Below are 24702 nucleotides of genomic sequence, written 5' to 3' on the forward strand. Positions count from 1 at the left end.
TACCTGTGTCAAAGTGCAGCACATACACAAATGTGCAGGACTGTTGTTCTGCACAGGATCCATACTGTGTCTGGTGCAGCTCTAAAAGAAGGTCAGGGGAACAACACATGCAGTTGACACTTTCAAACAGTTCTAAACTTGGTTTAAACGTCATTTTCTCTTCCTAGTTGCACATTTGAAGATGACTGCCCAGATTCAGACTGGGTATCTATTCCTGATGATTCTCAGCACAAATGGTTTCCTACAAGTTGTAAAGGACAGCACTGATCAGGTACAGATTACATACAAGTCTTAACTATAATCAGTTGTGACTGTCTGTTATTTCTCTTTTTAACACTTACACACCTTCCTCTCTCAGATCACACTTCACATCCAGACACACTTGACTCTGGGCCAGCAGGCGCTGTCTAAATTCACCTGTCAATTCTCTCCAAGTTCCAGTTCCAGTGAGTTTTGTAGCAGGCAAAGCCCTCCTCCACAATTCCCAAAATGCACCTGCATCCTTACAAATAGCACACTTCCTGTTGAAGGTAAGTGACGTTTGATACATAAAACAATACAGTGAGTTTAACCCTGACAATCAAAGACCTTCACATTGTGGCGTCTTGTGTTATATATTTGTTACATCACACAACAAGTGTGTTGCTAACACATGATGACTGAGACTCTGACATTCACTGTATTATTTCCAATGAACAGGCCTGGATGTCACAGTTAAGGTTAGACTTGGGAACACACATATTAATGACAGTCTAAAGATATCCAACTGTGCTGACATCAGTGGACCACCAACTTCTGTCCTGTAAGTCCTCTTCCTTCCTTTGTGTCTTAAAGGATCAGTGTGTAGTTTTGGTTTTCTGTTCTAGGCTACTGTAGAAATATTGTGGTACAACATGAATCCACGTGTCTGTACACGCTCCATCTAGAACAGAACACAAACATTTAACACAACACTTTGTGAATGAGTTACATAAGGCATTGTAAATGTAGTCCTGTGTTCAGCACAGTCTAACATGTGAGCTTATAGATGTACAATACACCTACCTGGTTTGGTAGAAGTGGCACGTACACATGTTTACGGTCCACTTGATCCAGGTGCATTTTGGGAAATACTTGACGGTCGTCATTGGCCCTGTAGAGCACCCTGGGACAGACGGTGTGATAGTTCTTGTCCACGACAAGCTGACAACAAAAATGTAGCTTTGTCTTCTGTTTTAAGGTACAAGGCAAAACTGAACTGGAAAGAAGGGACTGTCAAAACATGGGGACAAACACTCTACAGAGAGTATGATTTTAAAAGATCACAAGCTTAGCTCCACACCACAAACTTCAATGTGTAAAACAGTTTATTCTTTTTTCCAACCACTGAAATGATTTCAACCAATGAGAAGACTATGCTGCTTCTGAAACTTCTGTCAAACTGATACCTTGGTTGACCACAAACACTTGTATGTGCGACTTCTACAAATAGAATTAATACTATTACAAAAAATCATCCAGGCAACACACCGTGAGATTTCCTGTTTAAACACTCTTTAAGCATGTCTATGGTTTAGTATCTAAAAGATAAGGTCGACAGCTACAACAACTCTTACCAGACAACTTAAATAGCAAAAAATGTTCAAATGCATAGCTTTGGATTGTTCAAGCAAGGGTTGTATGATTCAACGTTTAAAGAATGGATGAAAAAAGGAAATGAATGCATTTTGTTGTCACTGAAAAAGATTTGAAGAACAGATTTGCACTTAAGAATAAAGACTTATTTAAATATCTTCAGCTGAGAGAACATTACATCAAAAAAAGTAAAAAGGGAGACAGCAGAAGAATCCAGTGGTAGAAGTGGTGATCAATGCATACCATCAAACAACATTGAGGATTGTTCATAAGCTTTATCATAGTTTAATGGAATGTCTGGCTAAAACCTGTGGAAGTGGAAAAAGTCAGTGAACATCACTATTTCAGAATGGTATCATATGTGTGTAACACAACACGCATCCACAAATTGAAATAATTGGATCCCTTTCTTTACCACACCTACCATTAAAGGCTAACATCTTTTAAGGCAGCAAACATGCTAGAGGCAATGTGGGCATACAGACACAAACCATACACATATTTTATGGAGTTGCCCAAAAATAAAGCCATTTTTGGAAAGAGTGAACAAATTATTGTATGAGGTACTAGGATATGTATTTCCCCACAAATGTTCTAGACAAAAATAGGATAAGGGGCGTTAAGTGACGTTTGATACAGGATAATTACTATATCTATATATTGTTATGACTGTGGTCATATTTTTGTAATCTGTTGTGTGTTTGCTTGTGTGCCCTGTGTTTTTTGTTGTCAATTTCATATGTAAATAGGGATGTGCCATCCCCAGGAGATGATTGGTGGAGTGATTGTTGTTTTGGCCTTGGTCCACCCTGAAGTTGACACCTTTAGTTATAGTTGTTTGATGAGTTTTGTAAACAAATGATTTTCTTTTCTAGAAAACTTGTTGTAAGTGGCTACTTGGGACTCGGGGAAGATAGGGCCCTTTCTAGTTATACTCTAGGCACCTCTACACTGGGGCGTAACATGAATTGGGGGCTCGTCCATCTTGTCACGTTTTGTTTGGCAGTAAATTTTGGTGTGTGGGGGAATTATGGAGTTTGTACTCGATGATTTCATGGTCAGTTCATCTCTGAATAAAAATGAATAAAAAAAAAATATGCAGAAAAACAGACCTCTTGATTCTGGCCAATTGCTATAATGTGCAGGTGCCTTACAGTGCCAGGAAGGCAGAAATTAAGCAGTTGCTGTGTGTGGAGTTGGTGGAGCAGGGCGTCATTCTAAACCCAGCTGCTGAGGCTGCTGCGGGTGACAAGGCGAGTGACGCACCTGTGGCTGAGGTGAAAGCAGCGGAGACTGCTGGCACACTCACTGCTGGTGTGGAGCTTGGGCCGGTCAGAGATCCAGTCAAGAGAAACATGACTACGGAGGATCTTCGCCTAGCCCTCAAAATAAAGGAGGTCGAAACCAAAAATGAGCAGCTGGAGGTGCAGGCTACCTGCGAATAAAAGCTCTTGAGCTTGAAAGAGAAGCCCCTGTAGCCTCAACCCCGGTGTCTCCTCTTGGCCACAGCTCTGTTTCTATCCTGATCCTGCTTTTGATATCAGTAAGCACATCGCACTAGTCCCTCCGTTTCGTGAGTCCGAGGTTGACTCTTATTTCAGCGCTTTCGAGCGGATAGCTGCTGCCCTGAGTTGGCCAAATGGGTTCTGGTCACTTCTCCTCCAGTGCAAACTCATAGGGAAAGCTCAAGAAGTCTGTGCCAGTCTATCTATTGAGGATAGCCGTGATTATAACATCTTGAAGAAGACGAGCTGGTTCCCGAAGCCTATAGACAAAAAGTGCTAAACAGACATATGTGGAGTGTGTGTGTGACAAGAGCGTGTTGTTTGATAAATGGTGCCAAGCATGTAACGTTAAGACCATGGCGGAAATGGGAGAATTCGTATTATTGGAGGAATTCAAAAAGTGTTTGCCAGAACGAATTCTTGTTTATTTAAACGAACAAAAACGAAACGTCGGTAACAAAGGCAGCTGTGCTGGCTGATGAATTCATTCTGACCCACACAAGTGTTGTTTCTGTGCCGACGCCTCGTGTTTTGCCTGAGCGCAGAAACGGATCGCCAAAGCTCATGCGTAAAAGCACATTACCACCTCCGGGTGAGAGCCGTGAGTGTTTTTACTGTCATGAGTCAGGCCATCTGATCGCTGCCTGTCCGGCTCTTAAAAAAAGGACAATATAAAAATACTAAACACCATAAACACCGCGTCCCCGAATGAACAACATCCTGAGCCGTTACCTAACACAGATGTACACGAGGAGGTTGACTCTCGTTTCAAGCCGTTCATTTCTCACGGGTTTGTGTCTGTAACTGGTGAGGAATCTGATAAAGTGCCGGTAACTATTCTCCGAGATACAGCCGGCTATCATTCCTTCCTGCTGGCTAGTGTCCTACCACTCTCAAACCAAACTTCATGCGGTTCTGATTTGTTAGTGTGGGGAATTAAAATAAGTGAACTGAACGCCCCACTTCACATGATCCATTTGCAGTCACCGCCAGTATCAGGACATGTGAAATTTGCCGTACTCCCACGGTTTCCAATCAGTGGCATTTCATTTATTTTGGGAAATGACCTGGCCGGAGGAAATGTGTTTCCTCTGCCCGAAGTGATTACGGATCCTAGTTCGGTTGCGTCTGCTGGCTGTCCCACCTCTGTCTCCTCTGCTGTGTCTGTGCCAAAATTGTTCCCTGTGTGCGCAGTTACGCGCGCACAAGCTCGTAAATAGGGTGAAACTGTGGATCTGTCTGAGTCGTGTATGGCTACATTAGGCGAGGGTGAGCCCTCCTTTTCAGTGTCCCCTGCTACTGGGTGTGAAAAAGTAGCGAAATGAGTCTGAGTTTTTTCCTACTGATACGGATCTGAGTTTAAATGTAACCCGAAAAATGTTGATTGATTCTCAGAGAAATGATCCGTCTCTAACTTTGTGTCTGTCCTGTGTCTTTGCTGAAAACAACAAACCTTGTGTGTATTTTCTAGACAACGGTGTCTTGATGAGACGGTGGAGTCCCGACTCCAGTGAGACACGCGTTGTGAATCAGGTGGTTGTACCAATATGAGGGGCATTTTATGCCAGCACACTAAAACGCCTTAACCGCGTCGCCTACGCCTGCATAAGCACTTAAAAATACGCGTTCGATACGCGTGCGTACAGGCACGCGTATTGCGAGTACACTAAACAATGAAGGGTGACGGGTGATAAGTGTCATGCCATGTCAACTCAGGAAGCCTGTGCGCACACTCGTCTCAATGTACAAATAATTATTTACTTTATGATGACGAATTTGAGTTTAACAGCTGCTTCTTCGCAGTTCAAGCAGTCCATGTATTACCAAGAGAGACCGATGTGACAGTTCAGCTGTTTCAGTCACACGGGCACACGTTAAGGCGTCTGAAGCGTTGGCTTTAGTCAGTGACACACGCGTTAACGACTTTAGCGTGTGAACTCCTACAGTATAACAGATATGTGATATATTCCGTAAAAATAGCTACACCTCATCCCATTTCTTCCGCTATCAAAACCTGAGAAAAACATTTCTTCTCTAGAGAGAAATGATCAAACAGAATGGCCTTAACATTAAGCTATGGTATTTTGATCTGTCAAAGACACTTTCATGTTTTTGTGTTGGGAAATATTAAATAGCCTGCATGCACAGGCTAATTAGAAGAAAACCTCAGACGGAAAATAATTTGGGCAGTGGGAATTGTAAAACTAAATGTTATTTTAAAATTAAAATACATGAATAAAAACAAGAATACACTCTCATTAAAGTCTAATTTCGTTACTATCTCACCACGTGTTGTGACACGGTGTTAGTCTATGTCGATAGTCTGTTATGTGTTGTCTGTGAAATGAAAGACCAAGGAGACGAAGGCAAGTACTTCCTGTAACCCAAACTCTTGTTTTTATTAATGAAATGTTAAAAAGGTATGTGAGTGGATGGGGGTAGCCGGGCGGAGGGATTTCCTTGGGAGCACATGACGTCACTCGGGATTCCCCTGGTCATTACATTACATTACATTACATTACATTACATTACATTACATTGCATTTAGCAGACGCTTTTATCCAAAGCGACTTACAGAGGAGGACATAAGCTGAGAAAGGTGTAAAGGAGCACAGAATAGTTGTTAGTTTTGTTAATTTTGTTAGGCAGGGAAGCATTCTCGAAACAGAAAGGTTTTTACAAGTTTTTTAAAGGTCGAAAGGGATGTTGCTGTTCTAGTAGCCGTTGGTAGGTCATTCCACCATTTGGAATAATCTACCAACGGCTAGGTCATTGATCATCCCGTAGTTTTTTGTTTTTTTTAATTATTCTTCACAACGACAGACACTATAGTGAAATAAACGGTCATGATACGAGTTATAAGTATAATAATGATTCCCCAGTGAGGGAAGATCTTGATCTTTTACGTTTTAAAGTTTGTTTGTTTTTTAATCAGATTTTCTTTGCACATTTGCTCATGGGCCGGTGGCGCAGCCGGGGAAATGAAATGTTCTAGTTATGAGTTATAATTGTCGTCATTATAAAGTACATAATTATTTGTACATTGAGATGAGCGTGCGCACAGGCGTCCGCCGCGTAAGCACGTGGCACGACTGACCCCTCACTATCTGATTTCCACAAACACTACACAGTGTGTGTCTGTACGCTCATGTAGAATTGTACTTAACAGTCACGCGTGGTCTTCATGTTACGTATTTGAGGTAGTGCGTAGTTCACCCGTCACGTGCGTGTGCAGCGTCTGCGTGTCGCCTACGTGACGCGCGTCTGTCCATTGAAAGTGAATGGAATTTACACGCGCACGTTAGAGGTTTGATGTCATCGCATAGGCGCTGTACACGCGTTTTTAGTATAGTGTGCTGGCAAGAAACGCCCCCCATAGTACCAACAGCATTTAGGCCACAGGTTCTGAGTCTCGCACGACTCTACCTTAGCTGGCTACCTTGGTATTAAAAAAACACAGGGCACACGAGCAAACACACAGCAGACTACAAAAATATTACCACAGTCATAACACCCCCCACACCCAAGATATGTTTTATTTTTTATTTTTATTTTTATATTAAAGTATAAAAGCAACTTCTCTCAGTTTATTTATATTGACCACTGGCATGCATGTTAATCATTTATTATCATTTATACTTTATTGATTTTGTTTATTTTTATTTACTTGTATGTTTAAATCAAATTTTTGGTATATTATCAACTTTTTTGTCATCTTTAACAAAAAAGCTAAATGAATGGACAGAAATGTTCAGCCCATCTAAGAGTTAAATTAAAAGAAGAGTTGGACATTATTAAGAAGAAGAAAAATTATATTTGGATAATATGACGCAAGCAGTAATCTTCTCAAAAATTGTCTTTTTCACATCACTGTGACTTAAAGTTAATTTTGTTGACTGTTAATAAATGAAATAATGGATAGTTTGCACATCATTGAACTTCTTATACTCACCTTAATGAGCTGCCCATCTCCCGTCCCAATGAAGAAAACCATCCAGGCCTTCTGCCTCACTGCCAGCACAGAAGTCATGTTGCTCTGCCTGAGGAGCACCTTCTTCGGCTTCAGCGTCTTTGGCTGAGAAATACAAACACATTGATTATCAGATTTAGATCCAAATGCCATTTATTGAGTTGTGACGTGTAGAATTCTCAAGTTAGAAGCAACTATTGAGAACTCTTAAACTGAAATATCACTGCTCAAATCTTTTTTAGATGTATGTTGATTTTTTACTTCACAAAGTCATGATGTCCGATTAATTCATATGTTGTGAGACATGTGGTGATATGTAACTAGCTGAATTACTGTTGCTGTAAAGTAAAAAGCACCAACCATTTAGTAAGAAGTCAACAAAATGTAATTTCTTAGTCAAACAGGCTTTTAGGGACCTTGTTTGTGAAATAATGTTTAAATAAAATAATTAAATAAACTGAACTATCTCCTTTAATGTGCTGAAGTGGTTGAGTTTCAGCTAACTGTGTTCTTAATAATTTACTGAGCATTCCTTAAATATAATTATATATGATTATATTTATTATAACAAAGTTTTATCTCACTGAAGCCTGAATTGTTTCTTCATTGAACAAGAAAATCTGTGTTTGTTGAAGGTAAACACACAGCATTGATGTTGGTCTCATAGGAATATCATAATTAGGTGAAAAAGAAGAATATCAAAGTTGACAGAGTGTTTGTCTAAACTTCTAAACCTGAGTAAAGTCACCAACAGTATAAAACTTGAGAAAACTCAAACATCTCTGGCATCATTTTGCCTCAACATTTTCGTTTTTACAGTGCGGGCTTGGAGTAGCTATTATAGTCTAGTCTAGTCATTTTTCTTTCACTACAAAAGTCAGACAAGATTCCTTGAATTTCATTGCTATAAATAACAACAACAACAATATTAATAATAACAGTAACATTTAGAATAGTATAACTTGCTAGAATCTTCAAGATGAAAAATCAGGACTGACCGTTAGTTTTGGCTTGTCTGTACAGGTACTGCAGAAATCTGGATCCTTGTCGGTGTCTCCGGTGAGATCAGGGCTGATGTCAAACAACACCAGCTCGGTGTTGGCTTGTGCTCCATCCACACTGAACACGCCGCTCCAGAGCACCGGCGGCCCACCCGGGATCACCGAGGAGGCGACGAGTCTGCTGCCTTCACCTCCATCAGAGATGCTGAGAGTCGCGCCCCGCAGAGACCTTAAAGTATAACTTTTGCCTGTTTTCCCTTCAAGCCAAATCAGACGGACTTTGTTGGGTTTGTCCTTTGAGGGCAGGTTGGAGAAAAGATAAATGATGGAATTAATCTGAAATCCATCCACAAACTCCACGTTGGGTTTACTCGTTAACCTAGAGATGGTGGACTCGCCGGATAAGGAAAAGATACCTTCTGTCTGTTTGTCATTCGTATTATGAAGATTCACCGCATCTGATCCAGGGGAGCAGTTGGTCTTTGTGGATTCGCCTTGCTGTATGGCAGTCAGAATGTAAGTCTCGGTCTGGCCCACAGTCTTCTCCACGTTCACCAGGAAGCCGACGGACTCGCTGCGGCTCCACGGGGGTTCCACCAGGATGTGTTCCCGGTACAGCACATTTGAAATGTTCTTCGGGTCCAGCAGCTCGCAGTATCCGCACTCGTTGTCGGTCAAACCGCAGCTGATCACAGTTCCATTTTCAACAAACGGCAACAAAATGTTGACGCTGAAAGTTGCGTTCCGCTTATCCGTCTCAGAGACCCGGTGAAACTGTTCATCAAACGGTGATGCCCCACCCGTCAAGATTCCTCTCTGGGTCACACTCCGGACCAGAATCAGGTCGTGGCTCAGCTGGTACAGTTTCTCCTGTGTAGCGATGTAAACCGTGGTTGGCCACGGCGAATTGGCGGATGTGTCCATCAAAAGTGAATCCTTTCTCCTCAAGGCACCGACCCGGTTCTCCCCAGAGAAAGAACAACAGACCAGGCAGCAGGATCATCTTGTTGCAGCGAGGGCAGCACAAACGCTCACACACTGACGGTCTTCATGACACTCTGCTCTCCTTCACAGTGTCACTGGAGTCGTGCGTAAAAGCGCAGTGGAGGCGAACTGCTGTCGAAAAGAGAAGTGTTGAAAGTGGGAGGGAGCGCGCGCACCCAATGAAACCGAAAACTGACACTTTAATTCTTTGAGAGGAAATTTTATTCAAACTATATTTTATGATATATTATGTCAAATTAAGTTTGTACAGTTTTAGTGTAACAACAGAACTGATTGAAGTGACACGTGTGCGCTCCTAGACTAGAAAACGGTTTGATAAAAACATCTCAGCAGTTCAAATGATGACATCGACCTGAAGAAGAACCAGAATCCACGGGTGCTGCAGGGTGATTCATTCATCAACTAACGGAGTGAATGTTGGCAACAGCAGCAGCGAGGTCTGATTGGCCTGTTATATGACCAATCAAACCAAAACAGTGATGTCCATCCAGCATCTACAAATCATTCATTGTAGAGTGACAGTTACAGAGAGAGCTCAGAGAAATCAGTCAATGATGCCTCTCCGTGTTCTTCAACATATGGGACATTGGACCTTATTGCGCATGTTCAAAGTACAGCAGAAATCCAGAGACGTCTGGCTGACATCTGGTGGCAGCTTTGAGAAGTTCTTTCTTCTAGTCCTGAATGACGTTTTATCTTCATAAGAATCAATAAATAGTTCAGCAACAACTGGTACAACACAGATGACCCATCCTTTTTCCACATTTGATTTTGTCATGATAGGACGAAACTTCAATGATGATGATCAAAAGGCCACTGATGAACCATTTCAGTTGGATTGTACTCCAGATCAGAAGTCCGTTGTTGAAGTTGATTTATTTTCCAGTCCAAAATCAAACATACACGATTGTGAGTGTCCACAAAAAAGACAATACAGAACAAATGCAGAAATCAAACTAATAAAATGATGAATACATGTTTTTATGTCAGCCTATATTCATTTAGTTGATTGACAATGAACACAGGATGAACTTTCCACTGCACTCACTTATATCTCCTAATAATAAATCATCTGGACCTGATGGCTTCTATGAACACTTCTGGTCCATCAGAGCACCGCTCTTCAATGAACAGATGAAATCAAACCAAATGAAAGACGTCCAGCAAACATGAGCACAGCCATAACGTCACTCCTCATGAAGCCTAATGAAGAGTGGACCGTGCCATAAACTTTCTGTTTACTTATTGTTTATTAGTACAACAGGTGAGAGCCATCATGGCCGCCTTGGAATGCAAAAAGCTTTTGATAGATAAACTGTAAACTTCTCTTGAACATTAGAGAGTGAGCCGTTTGTTATTCCTTTATGTGTAGGTGTGACATATGGCCTGATACAGTTCAATGACTTCATTCAAAAGTCAAATGACTTACAGGATGGTGAGACAGTCCAAACACAAAACTAATCTGACTGGGAGCAAGTAGAAAGACAAAAGGAAGGCAATGGACAGAGACACAGGGCAAAAATCCAAAAGAACACACAGGGGACCAAAATACAAGGAACAGTGTTCACTTGAACACGATACAAAGGCAAGAGCACAGCAACAATAACAGCAGGGTCAACACAGGTGTTTTCAGTGACACTAATGAAGGTTCAGTTCCATGCAGAAACATTGGTCACACCTGTGATGACCCTGCTGTTAATGTCAAAATGGCTGCTGTGAAAAAGGTCTATAGGACAAAGTGACAGTGAGACAAGCGGACACAAAGACTGAATACATTAATGGAGGCAGAATAACAAAACACAGGTGAATACTGATCAGGAGGAGGTGAAACAAACCAGGACACATTCAAACCTGGTGTGAAACCACCCAAAGATAGGTTGTAAAGTTACAGACAGGAGGAGAGCCGAGTATTCCAACATAAAACACCAACCCATAACAAAGTATTAAAGAAAAGCTCCACCATCATCATACAGCATCATAATCAAAATATAGCTAACTTGTAGCATGTAGGCTAGGCTATTTGTATTTCTCTTTACACCTTTCTTATAACAACTAAACCATTAAAACGCTAAAATAACTTAATAACAATAAAGTAAGAATATATATTGTAACATTTTAATTAATTTCAGGAAGCTAGCTGCAGGCTAACGCCTCCGCTTGAACTGAAACATTGTTATGTCCTTAATATGGAGAGTTCAGTGGATTCAAAGTGGCTTCATGTTGTACTTACTCCACTTTGTGGACACAGTATGTGTTTCACACTTATTGTCGTGTCGGTCGAGGTGTTTCTTGTTGAGTTACATGTTCCGTTATTCATTAATATTTAATTAATTCAGCGCCGACCTGTCGTCATTCTTTGAGCTGTGACGGAGAGATGTGACGCAGTTTTTATTTCTTACCTTGAACCATAGCTCACGTTTGTTTCTGTTGGTAGTTTGGAATATTTCTTAGGTTTTGCTGCTACATTGTAACATTGGAAATTATTTCTATTCCAGATTTGTTTTCTATTTTAATGTAATGGAAGCTGCCATATTTCCAGCATTTGTTCTCCATCTAATGTATGGGTTGTTCTGTGTTGTCCACTATCCGTAGGTCTACAGGACATCTGCCCATGTTGGAGTGTAGAGTAACAGATTTGTACTTGTTATTTTCACACTTTCAGACCAGATTTAATCTGCCTGTACAACAGTCAATAAAAAGGGAGTAGTATCTCCAGATTCTCATCTACACCTACATCTACCTCCTGTGGAAATGTATAATAATGTTTGAATTAAAATAGACGTGTGTTAAATGTATCTGGGTAAGTATAAGGTCACACAGAGTATATTGCTTTTGAGTGTTGTGTAACTAGTGTGGATTATATTATCTGAAGTGCCTAATAATCATTTAAAGATATTAAACTGTGTGATTATGTTGAACTATTGCTTTTAAGAATGTTGTATAACCAGCAGAGTGTTTTTGCAGAAGTTGCAGTTTGTGTCTGAGTGCAACCCTACGCCTGAGGTCTGTGTGTGAGCACAACTAGAAACTGTTACAAAGCATCTGAATCTAGGCGCAGAGTGTACCCAAGGACACGATGGTTGAGAAAAGAGCACACACACACACCCAGGCATCGGCTGCACCCAGCAGACTACCCTGTATGAAGATAATAACAAATATGTAACCGTTTGTGTGAATAATAAAACTAGCTGGAGCCTGAGAGAGCTCAGAACTCAGCTGGGTGTGATGGTGAACAGACTGCGGAGTCTGTCAAAGCTGTGTTCTCCCTCTTGCAACAGGTGAAACTGGAGTACTTGTCTTTGTCTTCTTTAAACTCAATATCTCTCTGCTCTACATCAGGTCTACAGAATTCGGGGTGGTTTGAATCACCACAACACTCCCCAGATAGGGGGTTTGAGTTTTTAAACGTGACGTCATCAAGATAGTTCAAGATGGGGCCATTGTTCACATCAGAAATAATTTAACACACCACATCAGAAATAATTGAACACACCACATCAGAAATAATTGAACACACCACTACATTTGTACATTGTTAAACAAACCAGATACAGTTATATGATACACAATATTGTGGAGCCGAAAAATGAATCATATAATCACCTCATAAAGATACAAATTTTAAATAACAAAATGAAACTACGAATCCATCCGTTTTGAGCCTGTGGTATACTTAGTGAAACCTGGATCACCCACAAAGCTCGTTCCACTTGTTGTCTAATTAGGCCTCTTGTCAGGACTGTGTGGATGTCTACAGACTGAGCTCTATGAACACCTTCTGTGATTTTTTAAGCCTCCTATTGTGTTGAAAAAAATCCAATCCATTATGTTTTGAGTCTAATTGACCTGCACTGTCTCTACAGACTCACAAACAGGCAAATAATCAGTTCAAATTAGTGCAGTTTTATTATCTCTTGTCAGCGAATTCACAGACAAAGTACAAATGACTCCATTATTTATGATGCTTCTTTTTCTTAGTTTGGATTTCCACCTCAGTGTATTTTCTGTACCATTAGTGTTGAAGCTTTGAAGCAGAAACATTTAAAAGCAGCTTTCACCTCCAAGCTCCAACTCTGCATTAGATGACTTTACTTTGTGGCATTTGTATTGTGCTCTAGGCACAACATCAACTAACATGATGAAGGCCTCCACATGGGTCCTGTTTTACCTGCTCCTCTTTCTTCTCAGGGTTCTTATGTTAAAAATCCAGTTTTAAACTGATATTGACAGTGTGCTCAGATGATTTATGTTACAGAATTATTTTTGTGTTTAATCACATTGTCACACAGCAAACATGAGGATGTATTCTAGCAGAGGAATATTGCACACACTGCACAGAGATAATGAGGGACAAGGCATTAATAGGAGGCTCAGCAGCTAATTTCCACTTTGCTTTGATTAAAGTATGATACTATATACACAGATCATTATAATGAATACTAAAGGACCCAAACTGCAAACACCAACCACAGAACAGAATACATTTATACAGTTTATTCAACTAAATTAATAGCGCAACTCAGGAGCAGGATGACTGGATGACATCTTAAAGGTAGGAGATCCAGAACAGTGCAAGGCTGGTGGTGGCAGCAAACTTCAGGAGCAGGTGTTTAGATAAGACTGAGCTGGATGGATGTCTGGCAGGATTTCCTGAAGCATAGGACACCAAACCATGTGGCACAGTCTGGAAGGTTAAACCGGTCCTTTATATCACAGGGATGACTGGATGATGAGCAGCAGGTGGTGAGCTGACAGTCAGGTGAGAGGGAGACTACAGGTGACACCCAGCAACACACAAAACAGAGAGACAGACATGTCAGACAAACTGAAGATGGAGTTTGGTCAATTACATTTCCTTACAAGTAACAACTAACTACCTACCACTGCAGGCTACAACCAGCAGGTGGAGGCAGACTGCAGGTTGTAGCCTGAGGCTTGGAGGTGGATGATCAGGCTACTGCTTGCACCTGGTGGGATTGTTGCGTCTCTGTAAATTATTTAATAAACCTGCTCTATATAAAAAGTGTTGCTTACAGATTGTTGTCAAAGGCTGGTAGGTGGATGGTCAGTCCATATCTCGATGTCACAGTCTGCAGGTGGAGGTGGCCTGCAGGCTGGTGGCAGAGGCTGGTAGGTGGAGGGTCAGTCAAAGTTTCTTGCCACAGTCTGCAGGTGGAGGTGGGCTGCAGGCTGGTGGAAGAGGCTGGTAGGTGGAGGGTCAGTCAAAGATGCTTGCCAGAGTCTGCAGGTGGAGGCGGCCTGCAGGCTGTTGGCAAATGCTGGTAGGTGGAGGGTCGGTCAAAGATGCTTTCCAGACTCTGCAGGTGGAGGCCGCCGGCAGGCTGGCAGGTGGAGGGTCAGGGTACAGCTTCTTGCCAGTGTTTGCAGGTGGAGGCTGCCTGCAGGCTGGTGGCAGAGGCTGGTAGATGGAGGGTCAGTCAAAGCTTCCTATCAGCCTTTGCTAACTGCCTGCAGGCCGCCTCCACCTGCAGACTCTGGCAAGCAGCTATACCCTGACCCTCCACCTGCCAGCTTGTTTCACAAGCCTGCAGGCCGCATGGTGGAGGTTGGGTGTTGCTTACAGATTTTTGTCAAAGGCTGGTAGGTGGATGGTCAGGCCATATCTGCTTGCCACAGTCTGCAGCTGGAGGCGGTCTGCAGGCTGGTGGCAGAGGCAGGTAGGTGGAGGGTTAGGCTCGAGCTGGTTGCCAGAGTCTGCAGGTGGATGCGGCCTGAAGGCTGGACTCAGAGGCTTGTAATTAGGTGGAGGGTCAGTCAAAGTTGCTTGCCAGAGTCTGCAGGTGGAAGCGACCTGCAGGCTGGTGGCAGAAACAGGTAGGTGGAGGGTCAGGGTACAGATGCTTGCCACAGTCTACAGGTGGAGGTGGGCTGCAGGCTGGTGGAAGAGGCTGGTAGGTGGAGGGTCAGCCTTGAGCTGCTTGCCAGAATCTGCAGGTGGAGGTGGCCTGTAGACAGAGGCAGGCTGGTGCAGGGTCAGATTCGAGGTGCTTGCCATAGTCTGCAGGTAGAGGCAGGCTGCAGGCTGGTGGCAGACACTGGTAGGTGGAGGGTCAGTCAAAGATTCTTGCCAGAGTCTACAGGTGGAGGCGGCCTGCAGGCTGGTCGCAGAGGCTGGCAAGTGGAGGGTCAGGGTACAGCTACCCTGATCCTCCACCTGGAGGTGGCCTGCAGACTGGCAGGTGTAGGGTTTGGGTACAGCTACTTGCCACAGTCTGCAGGTGGAGGCGGCCTGCAAGCTAGTGGCAGAGACTGGTAGGTGGAGAGTCAGTCAAAGCTTCTTGCCACAATCTGCAGCTGGAGGCAGCCTGCAGGCTGGTAGGTGGAGGGTCAGGCTACAGCTTCTTGCCAGTGTTTGCAGGTGGAGGCAGCCTGAAGGCTGAAGGCTGGTCGCGGAGGCTGGTAGATGGAGGGTCAGTCAAAGCTTCTTGCCAGAGTTTGCAGGTGGAGGCGGCGTGCAGGCTGTTGGCAAAGGCAGGTAGGTGGAGGGTCAGTCAAAGCTGCTTGCCAGAGTCAGCAGGTGCCTTCAGGCCACCTCCACCCGTAGACTCTAGGAAGCTGCTTTGACTGACCCTCAAGGTGGTGGCGGCCTGAAGTCTAGAGGATCAGGGTACAGCTGCTTGCTACAGCCTGCAGGTGGTTGCAGCCTGAAGGCTGGAGGCAGAGGCTGGTAGGTGGAGGGTCAGTTAAAGCTTCTTAACACAGTCTGCAACTGGAGGTGGCCAGAAGGCTGGCGGAAGAGGCAGGCAGCTGGAGGGTCAGTCAAAGATGCTTGCCAGAGACTGCTGGTGGTGGAGGCCTGAAGGCACCTGCAGACTGTGACAAGAAGCTCTACCCTGATCCTCCACCAGCCAGCCTCTGCCATCAACCTGCAGGCTGCCTCCACCTGCAGCAGAGTCTGCAGGTGGACTGACCATCCCCCTACCAGCCTTTGCCAACTGCCTGCATGCCACAGCCTGTAGCTGGAGGTGGGCTGCGGGCTGTTGGCAATGGCTGGTAGGTGGATGGTCAGTCTAAAGCTGCTATCCACAGTATTCAGGTGGAGGTGGCCAGAAGGCTATTTGCAGAGGCAGGTAGGTGGAGGGTCAAGGTACAGCTGCTTGCCACAGTCTGCAGGTGGAGGTGGCCTGCAGGTTGGTAGCAGAGGCAGGTAGGTGGAGGGTTAGGCTCGAGCTGGTTGCCAGAGTCTGCAGGTGGATGCGGCCTGAAGGCTGGTGGCAGAGGCTTGTAATTAGGTGGAGGGTCAGTCATAGTTGCTTGCCACAGTCTGCAGGTGGAGGCGGCCTGCAGACTGGTGGCAGAAACAGGCAGTTGGAGGGTCAGGCTCCAGCTGCTTGCCACAGTCTGCAGCTGGAGGCAGGTTGCGACCTGTTGGCAAAGGCTGGTAGGTGGATGGGCAGTCTGAAGCTGCTTGCCAGAGTCCGCAGGTGGATGCGGCCTGAAGGCTGGAGGCAGAGGCTGGTAGGTGGAGGGTCAGTTTAAGCTTCTTGCCACACTGTGCAAGTTGAGGCGACATGAAGGCTGGTGGCAGAGGCTTCCAAGTGGAGGGTGCAGCTGCTTGCCAGAATCTGCAGGTGGAGGTAGCCTGAAGGCTGGTGGCAGAAACAGGAAGGTGGAGGGTCAGGGTACAGATGCTTGCCAGAGTCTGCAGGTGGAGCCGGCTTGCAGGCTGTTGGCAGAGGCAGGCAGATGGAGAGTCAGTCTAAAGTTGCTTGCCACAGTCTGCAGGTGGAGGTGACCAGAAGGCTGATGGAAGAGGCTGGTAGGTGGAGGATCATGGTACAGCTGCTTGCCACAGTCTGCAGGTGGAGGCGGGCTGCAGACTGGTGGAAGACGTTGGCAGGTTGAGGGTCAGGCTCCAGCTGCTTGCCGCAATCTGCACCTGGAGGCGGGCTGTGAGCTGTTTGCAAAGGCTGGTAGGTGGATGGTCAGTCTGAAGCTGCTTGCCACAGTCTGCAGGTGGAGGTGACCAGAAGGCTGGTGGAAGAGGCTGGTAGGTGGAGAATCATGGTACAGCTGCTTGGCACAGTCTGCAGGTTGTGACGGCCTGAAGGCTGGAGGCAGAGGTTGTAGTTATGTGGAGGGTCAGTCAAAGCTGCTATCCACAGTATACAGGTGGAGGCGGGCTGCAAGGTGGTGGAAATCACTGGCAGATGAGGCGGCATGCAGGCTGGTGGCAGAGACAGGTAGGTGGAGGGTCAGGCTCCAGCTGCTTCCAGGGCTGCAGGTGGAGGCGGGCTGTGAGCTGCTGGAAAAGGCTTGTAGGTGGATGGTCAGTCTAAAGCTGCTTGCCACAGTTTGCAGGTGGAGGCGGGCTGCAGACTGGTGGAAGACGCTGGCAGGTGGAGGGTCAGGCTCCAGGTGCTTGCCACAGTCTGCAGCTTGAGGTGGGCTGTGGGCTGTTGGCAATGGCTGGTAAGTGGATGGTCAGTCTAAAGCTGCTATCCACAGTATGGAGGTGGAGGGGGCCAGAAGGCTGGTGGAAGAGGCTGGCAGGTGGTGGGTGGGTACAGCTGCCTGCCACAGTCTGCAGGTGTAGGCAGCCTTATGGCTGGGTGCAGAGGCTGGTATGTGGAGGGCCAGGTTGCCAGAATGTGCAGGTGGAGGTGGCCTGCAGGTCGTTGGTAAAAGCTGGCAGGCAGAGCCTTGTGGTAGAGGTGGTGTTCATAATTTGATGGTGGACGAAGCTTCTAAGTTGTTGGTTGTAGCTGGTCAGTGGAGGGCAGGAGTCAGCTGATTGCAAGAATCTGCAGGTGGAGGACCTGCAGGTTGTTCTTAGAGGCTCATAGTGGAGTTTCTGGTGTAGTTTTCTGCCACTATATGCAGGTGGAGTTGGCCTGCAGGTCATTGACAGAGGTTGGCAATTAGAGGCTTGTGCTACAGGTGGTGGTCAGAATCTGCAGGTGGAGGAGACCTGCATTGTGTTGGCTGGTGGGTGGAGGGTCAGGCTACAGCTTGTTGCCAGAATGTACAAGTGGAGGTGGACTGCAGGTCATTGGCAGGGGCTTGTAGAGAGACAGTGGGTGGTGTTCAGAATTTGAAGGTGGAGGAGGCTTGCAGGTTGTAGGTTGAAGCTGGTTGGTGGAGGGCCGGGAGTCAGCTGTTTTCCAGAGTCTGCAGGTGGAGAAGACTTGTAGCTTGTTGGCTGAGGTTGGTAGTCAGAGGCTTGTGTTACAGGTAGTGGTCAGAGTCTGTAGGTGGAGGCTTGCAGGTAAAGCTAAAGGAGACAGGTGGTGTTGTCTGAGATGTTGTCTTTTGGTTGTCTTTTGTGATTTTGAGTCTTAAGGTGGATGATAGGTTTGTCAGTGGATGAGGCAGGAGGTTGTAGGTGGAGGATGGAATAAAGCACTCAGTTCTTACTTCCTGGCTCTCTTCTGTTTTGGCTTGCCAGGCTTTGGTTCTCCAGAAATGTCCACATCATAATGAGGAGGATGGACTCCGACCCCAAAACGCTGGTCGATAGTCACCAGTCCATCTTCACTGACTGATTCTGTGAAGCTAGGACGACCCAGTCGCTCCCACAGCTCGGTTTTGATCCGACGTCCCAGCTCTAAAGTGTATGGACACGGGTGTCCATTTTTGTACCTGTGAGGAGCAGAGAAACAGAAATATAACAATTATGATCTATTTCATGGAAAATGTCACGTGTTGCGTTGAAAAGAGATTTTGTCTAAATCATACCTCAACAAATCATGTTGGCAACTTGGGACCAAGTCCAACGAGCTGGTAGAAGCAGTGGAAGCTTGACTCAGCAGCTCTGGATGCCCAGGAGAAGGCTGGGAAGGACGGGCTACAGAGGTCCGCTTCCTCTTCTGGGGCAGCCTGGTAGGTGTAGCAGAGTGCTGGTGCTTTGGGGAATGAAGAAAGAGGATGTCAGGCTTCAGTAAATTTACTTACTAAACAAGTTGAAATTGAAAAGTGAAGATTTTACAGAGCAAAGTTTTAAATTTGTCAGAGATTAGATGGAAATGCACTGCTTATTACACTCATGTAAATGTAAATGACTGCTATATACAGTGCAATCTGCCTGAATGATGTCTCAAAACACTCAGTGTTGAAAATAGATTCTGTCATGATTTCTACATTTTGTCAAGCAGTCTAATTCTCTCTTCTGGAGAATGACATTTGGAACAATCTGGGACATAAACCTTTAAAAAATAAATCTATTAAAATAAAACTCAGATTTCTAACCTGGTTGTTCCTGCAGCATGGACACTGCCTGTGAGCTGCAGGCTTCTTTGTCCTCTCTGACCGACGTACAGAAATTTGTCTTTTTCTGCTGTAGTTATGGTCTTGGATTGCAACATTACACTGAAACAATACACAGAATAACACCGAAAAATGTCAATTTCACATTTCCTGCAAAAAATGAACTTCTCTTGGATAATTACATTTGAGCAACATAAATGTCTGAGCCCTTTCAACCCATAGAGTTCTGTTCTTTCCTCGTTAACACAGACACATTTATCTACCAGGGAACAAGTGACAGGCTGTGCCCATCTAACCTCTAGTGCAGGCTTTTAAAGTCAGAGACTTTGGGCCTCCCCTCATACAGCGTTCAACATTTCTTTATTTAAATGTGTGACATAAATTATTTATTAGATAGTATAGTTTTGGCTGAGACTGCATACTGGTCAATGGGTCAATTTTATGATTTTGGACTATTTGACGATACTAAAACCACTCATTTGTTATGAGAAAATAAATGTATGTAAATATTTTGTTTATTTGTTTCTCCTGAATTCACCAAAAGCTCATTCACATAATTTAATATAAAATGTCAGGAAGAATACCAAAAATAATTATCTTAATGTGTCTAATCAACTGGGGAAGTTTGATGGTGATATGGATTTGTTAATATTTTTGACCCTCTTCACCTGCAGTGTGTTAAATATATGTCATTTTACAATACACGAGGGTTTGTTCATATTTAATTCCTAATTTTTTCTTTGTCTGTTGACAGTATTTGTTTATTCAGAGATAAAAAGAGATATACAAAATCCCCTCTGAAAACCTTTGACTCGATATAATACTTCAACATGATTTTTATCCAGTGTTCATATTAATGTTCTGGACATGTACGGAAATTAACGCATTTCTAATTAGATAATACTTCGTTTGCACATTTAAATCTTAATATTTGTCATAAAGTCATTATTTCATGCGCATGTTTGGCCTGTTTTCAAACGAATAGATCGATTGATCCGGTACAGTCCGGTAAAATCGATATAAAACATTTAAAAAAGTAATCAAATCTCACATTTTCCATTATGGACGTTTCTTGGTCGGCTTCTTCACTCTGTGTGCTTTTAATCGTCGAGTGGATGTAAACAATCCGCAGTTGAAGGGGCTGGAGCACAAACGCTGTTCGTGGGACACAACAAGGAGCGCCGAATGTCTGCTGCATGTTTTTATTTATTTACTAACATGTCGCTTTTCCAGACTACATGCTACGTTGCTCATGCTGTGTCTCTATAGATCAACGCCAGCACATTCATTTGTAAACGTGACATGAATCATTTCCATCATTTCCAATAGTACCTTTCACAGTGAACGTCATTAACATGCTTAATGTCTTCCTCTCTTTTAACCTCTGCAGGACACTCGCTTGCAAAATGATGACATCTGGGACAAACTTTACTGTGGAGTCTGAACCCTCCATCTCACACTTCTTCCTCTGATGCTTATCTAAATCCACATTCGTCGTACTCCTACTAGTATACTAGTAGTGCCCGTAATACATTTAAAATTGATATCTTTGTGTTGTTGTCTTATTGTCAGAAACCAGAGATCACCTCCATCTCTCCCAGTGTCGTGTCTTTCTATGGCAGAAACAACGCAGTGTTGTCTGGTCTTAACCTTGGTAACGTGACCAGAGTGAGGTTCCAGTTAGACATGAACTGCATGCTACAAGAGTGAGTCCGTTTTCCTGGCGCAAAACTAACGATTAAGTTTACACTTAAAGCATAACTATTACATCGTAGCTACAATGCTTTTATGGAAAATGCCCCCCATATAATCACTGACAGTAGATTCTAAACGCTTCGTGTGCGCACTTTCCACAGCTGGACAGGTTTATGTGAGTTCCAAACTTGTAGCAAATGACAGATTTATAAAACTCCAGTTGGTGTACAGCATTTAGAGACCCTCCAGTGTTTATATTTAGGATAAGGCCTTCAAAACCGAACCTTTTAGATTGTTTTTACAATAATGTAGATATATTTGACCACATATATTTCATTCTCAGTTTCCATATCTTTCTTTAGTTTTTATATGATGCAATAGCACTAGAATTATCATTTGGACGTGTTGATGCATGCTTATCTTGGTTAGATACTGAAACTGACATTTAATTATCTTGTGGCTGATTGCCAATTGATTCTAGCTCGTTGAAGGTTTATGATATTTGTTCATTCTAACAAAGTTCCTTATGCAAAAATAATAATACCAGTATCATCTCTCTGATCAGATCTCCTGTATTGAGTATACACTGGTGAGAGTCTGAAGTTTCCACGTTCCCAGTTCCAAATATAAGGGTGTCAAAGTATGTGTTTTTGTCCCTATCTGATGACAGTTTTTTGCCATGTAATGCTCTAATCACCTTAACCAATATCACATTCTGCACCAGTATTGAACCAAGAAGCCCCTGGAGCCGGTATGACAGACTTTGGTTGGCTTTTTTTATATCCCAAAATAGATGATGATGTTAAAAACCTTTCGATGGACTCGTCAACAAATTTAAACCATATGTTAAAATGTTAGGTTTTTCAAATTAAAGAGGAACAATGGTCGTTTACTGCACATCACAACACACTTCTTTATTACTCTAGTAAGAAATGTGGTTCCTAAAGGACAGTAAAAAAAGAGGACGAGATGAACGGATTGATTAACACTTTGACTGGATCTATGGGGGGAAAGTTTACAAGACTCCAAGACAAGCATGATTTGAAAGAATGTCTTCTGACTGGAGCACTCTTTGTCACTAACTTTAATAGGACGACTTATTCTAGGGAACAATGTTAGTAAACTGAGCAACCGTCTCAGGTTATGGACTATCCGACTACGCTATACTACTATACAACTCTAAGACTTCTTAATGGTTTAATGACTGCTTGTGTTACCCACAACATGCTTCTCTTGTTATCAAAACCCCAGGCCAACAAATGCTCAAACTTGATTCATGTTGTTTAAAAAACCACAGGTGACTCTATGAACTTTAGTGGGGTATTCAGATCCCCTAGGTAATAACCATAATGTTTTCGAGGAACCCATGTTAGTATACCCTTTTTTAATGTGTCTACATGGTAGCCACTTTTCAGGGTGGTTCTTTATTTTGTCCACTCATATTTAGAGTGTACGAACACTGAGCTCTACCAGGGGCACGTGTATGTACGATAAAATCCACCATGTGGCTCCACAGATGTTAGTTTTACCACACACTATCGTCATCACTATCATCCAAAAGAAACATGCTTTCTTGTATCGAACTGTGCTCAATTTCCTCTTCCTGATTGGCTGCTGCTCTGTGTCCTGTAGTGAGAAGAGAACGCTCACAGTCACAGGATCTCCACCTAGAGTCTTGTGGAAGGGATCGTACACGAACACAAACAGACGGTCCGACCTCCCACTACAGGAAGTCAAACCTCCCTAGACCGCAATTTACTGGTGGGTCTCTCCACAAACACAATGTTGCACTGCATATTTAATCATCATCATGTCGTGCTGCATTACAGTACATCGTCACATTCATCCACATGCTAAAGTCTAGCAATTATTAGGACATGTAAATGCATTCACACGTACTTGTGTCTTTACAAATGTTGCACAAGCATTCTGTTTTCATGCTTCAGTATGTCACCTTCACTTCATCTCGTATTGTTATCTTCTCTGACATCACATTTATGTCTTACTGTGTTCAACCAGGTGTCACTCTGCTTCCTTGTATTCTGTCTTATATCATCACATTACTGTGTTATTATGTTCACTTCTTCCTCATGTCTTGCTATTGGCATATAACAGTATAATCATTTATATAACATCATAAACTGTTTTTTTTATCTTCTCTACAGACTCTCACTTATGAGACACCTCAGCTCCAAGGGGATTCTACAAGCACAGTGTCCCCTGAAAGTAAGCCAATGAACTCTTTGCCCTGCCTCCAATAAACTACTATCCAGAGCCCCGAGTTTCATCAGTTTTACATCCACACGACCGGGAACGATGTCCGCATCACCATTACAGGTAATGCATTATTTCTAGCAAACATGCTACAAAACATATGACATAACATATCAATGTTTTTGTTCCTGTTGTCAGAAAAAAGGCACAGGACCAACTGGAGATAGACCACAGCAGAGGTTGTCAGTGTGGGGCGTTCAAGACTGACAAGAATTACCCCTGCTCATGGAAGACAAAGAAAAAACGTAACGAGACTGACTTCTTTATCTGTAAATTCAACAGACACACCAGCTTTCAAACTTCAAATGTTACCGGTAAATCTCTCACACTAAGCCGATAAATACAATACATATGTTATATGATAATAACAGCGGGACAGTATAGTACGGGTTGCCATGCATAGTACTAAAAGTCACTGTAGTTGTAGTAAACATGTATTTGTGCTGACTAAAATTTCTTTCAATGTTGTGGATTATTGCTTTTCACCCAGATTAAGTATGGAGAAAGACTGTAACACTGGACCCAAATTAATCTGCTCCTTCTGTATGCTGCTTGTACCTTCTGCCTGATACCCTTCGTATTGTTTGTAAGTTACTCCAAAGTATGGTTATGAGCATTTCACAGGAAGATTATCTTCTATTGTATTGTCTGTGTGATTTGTCTTCCGTGGTGGTTATCGTCTTATCGGAGGAAACAGGAGAAAGCTCACTCGTTCAGAGAAACAAGCGTTTATGGAAGACCTGGGCGTATGGAGACCGTGGATTTTTACTGTTGGCAGAGCTTGGCATCTTGTCCAATTTCCTATCTCTTGCTAAGCTAACGCTAAACGGCTATTGGCCGTCGTTCATATTTACGTAAATTCATGAGTATATCCAGTTTTCATCATTTTTGAAGCAAATTAATGTTTTTTAGTTTTCTGTGATAGTCTATACCTCTTTCATGTAAATATGGTTAATATCACATTTGAATTCCTATTATTGAGGTCATTTAGAACCATTTAATTATACCTTGTAGTTCTTCCCGTTTTGGGTGTCTCAGTATATCAGAATGTATTTAGTTTTGTAATAAAAAGTTTCTTTTTTCTACAGAGTGAAGTGTAGTTTGTTCATCTTTGTATGATGGCACGCTTTGTGCGAGGACATAGGCTGGCATGTTTCTCGTCTTACCACTGTGTGAAAACTGTGAGAAACAAGTCTCTTCAAACGAAGAAATTGGACTCAAACTTATTTTTGAGTTGGAGAGTCGTCGGTGGAGCAGGAACAGACGCACGGATGAGCAAGACCTCCTGATGGCAGCTTATACAGCTGTTCAGCTGTCACAGAAAGCAGATACACACTTTAGACAGTAGAAAGAGTGTGACGAACATAAAGCTAGTTCACTCACTGTGTTTTTTGCATTATGTGTTGTTACT

General features: G+C 43.4%; 1 protein-coding gene and 2 long non-coding RNA genes across 3 annotated transcripts; all 3 read right to left on the bottom strand.

The window, feature by feature from the left end:
• Positions 1 to 862: 862 nt before the first annotated feature.
• Positions 863 to 9607, bottom strand: LOC109141190 (plexin-C1). Its single transcript, XM_027285047.1, has 4 exons — positions 8088 to 9607; positions 7072 to 7194; positions 1045 to 1182; positions 863 to 922 (listed from the first exon to the last, which is right to left on the bottom strand). The coding sequence occupies exons 1-4, from the start codon at positions 9012 to 9014 to the stop codon at positions 863 to 865; spliced, it is 1248 nt and encodes a 415-aa protein (XP_027140848.1). The 5' UTR covers positions 9015 to 9607.
• Positions 9608 to 12977: 3370 nt separating this feature from the next.
• LOC109141195 (uncharacterized) lies at positions 12978 to 14264 on the bottom strand. Its single transcript, XR_002042679.2, has 2 exons — positions 14130 to 14264; positions 12978 to 13866 (listed from the first exon to the last, which is right to left on the bottom strand). It is a non-coding gene; the product is annotated as an uncharacterized LOC109141195 (long non-coding RNA).
• Positions 14265 to 16348: 2084 nt separating this feature from the next.
• Positions 16349 to 19420, bottom strand: LOC113747098 (uncharacterized). The gene is made up of 3 exons (XR_003463337.1): positions 19305 to 19420; positions 18795 to 18961; positions 16349 to 18698 (listed from the first exon to the last, which is right to left on the bottom strand). It is a non-coding gene; the product is annotated as an uncharacterized LOC113747098 (long non-coding RNA).
• Between the last annotated feature and the right edge of the window lie 5282 nt (positions 19421 to 24702).

Source organism: Larimichthys crocea, chromosome XII (genome assembly GCF_000972845.2).
Source record: "Larimichthys crocea isolate SSNF chromosome XII, L_crocea_2.0, whole genome shotgun sequence".
Lineage (NCBI taxonomy): Eukaryota > Metazoa > Chordata > Actinopteri > Sciaenidae > Larimichthys > Larimichthys crocea.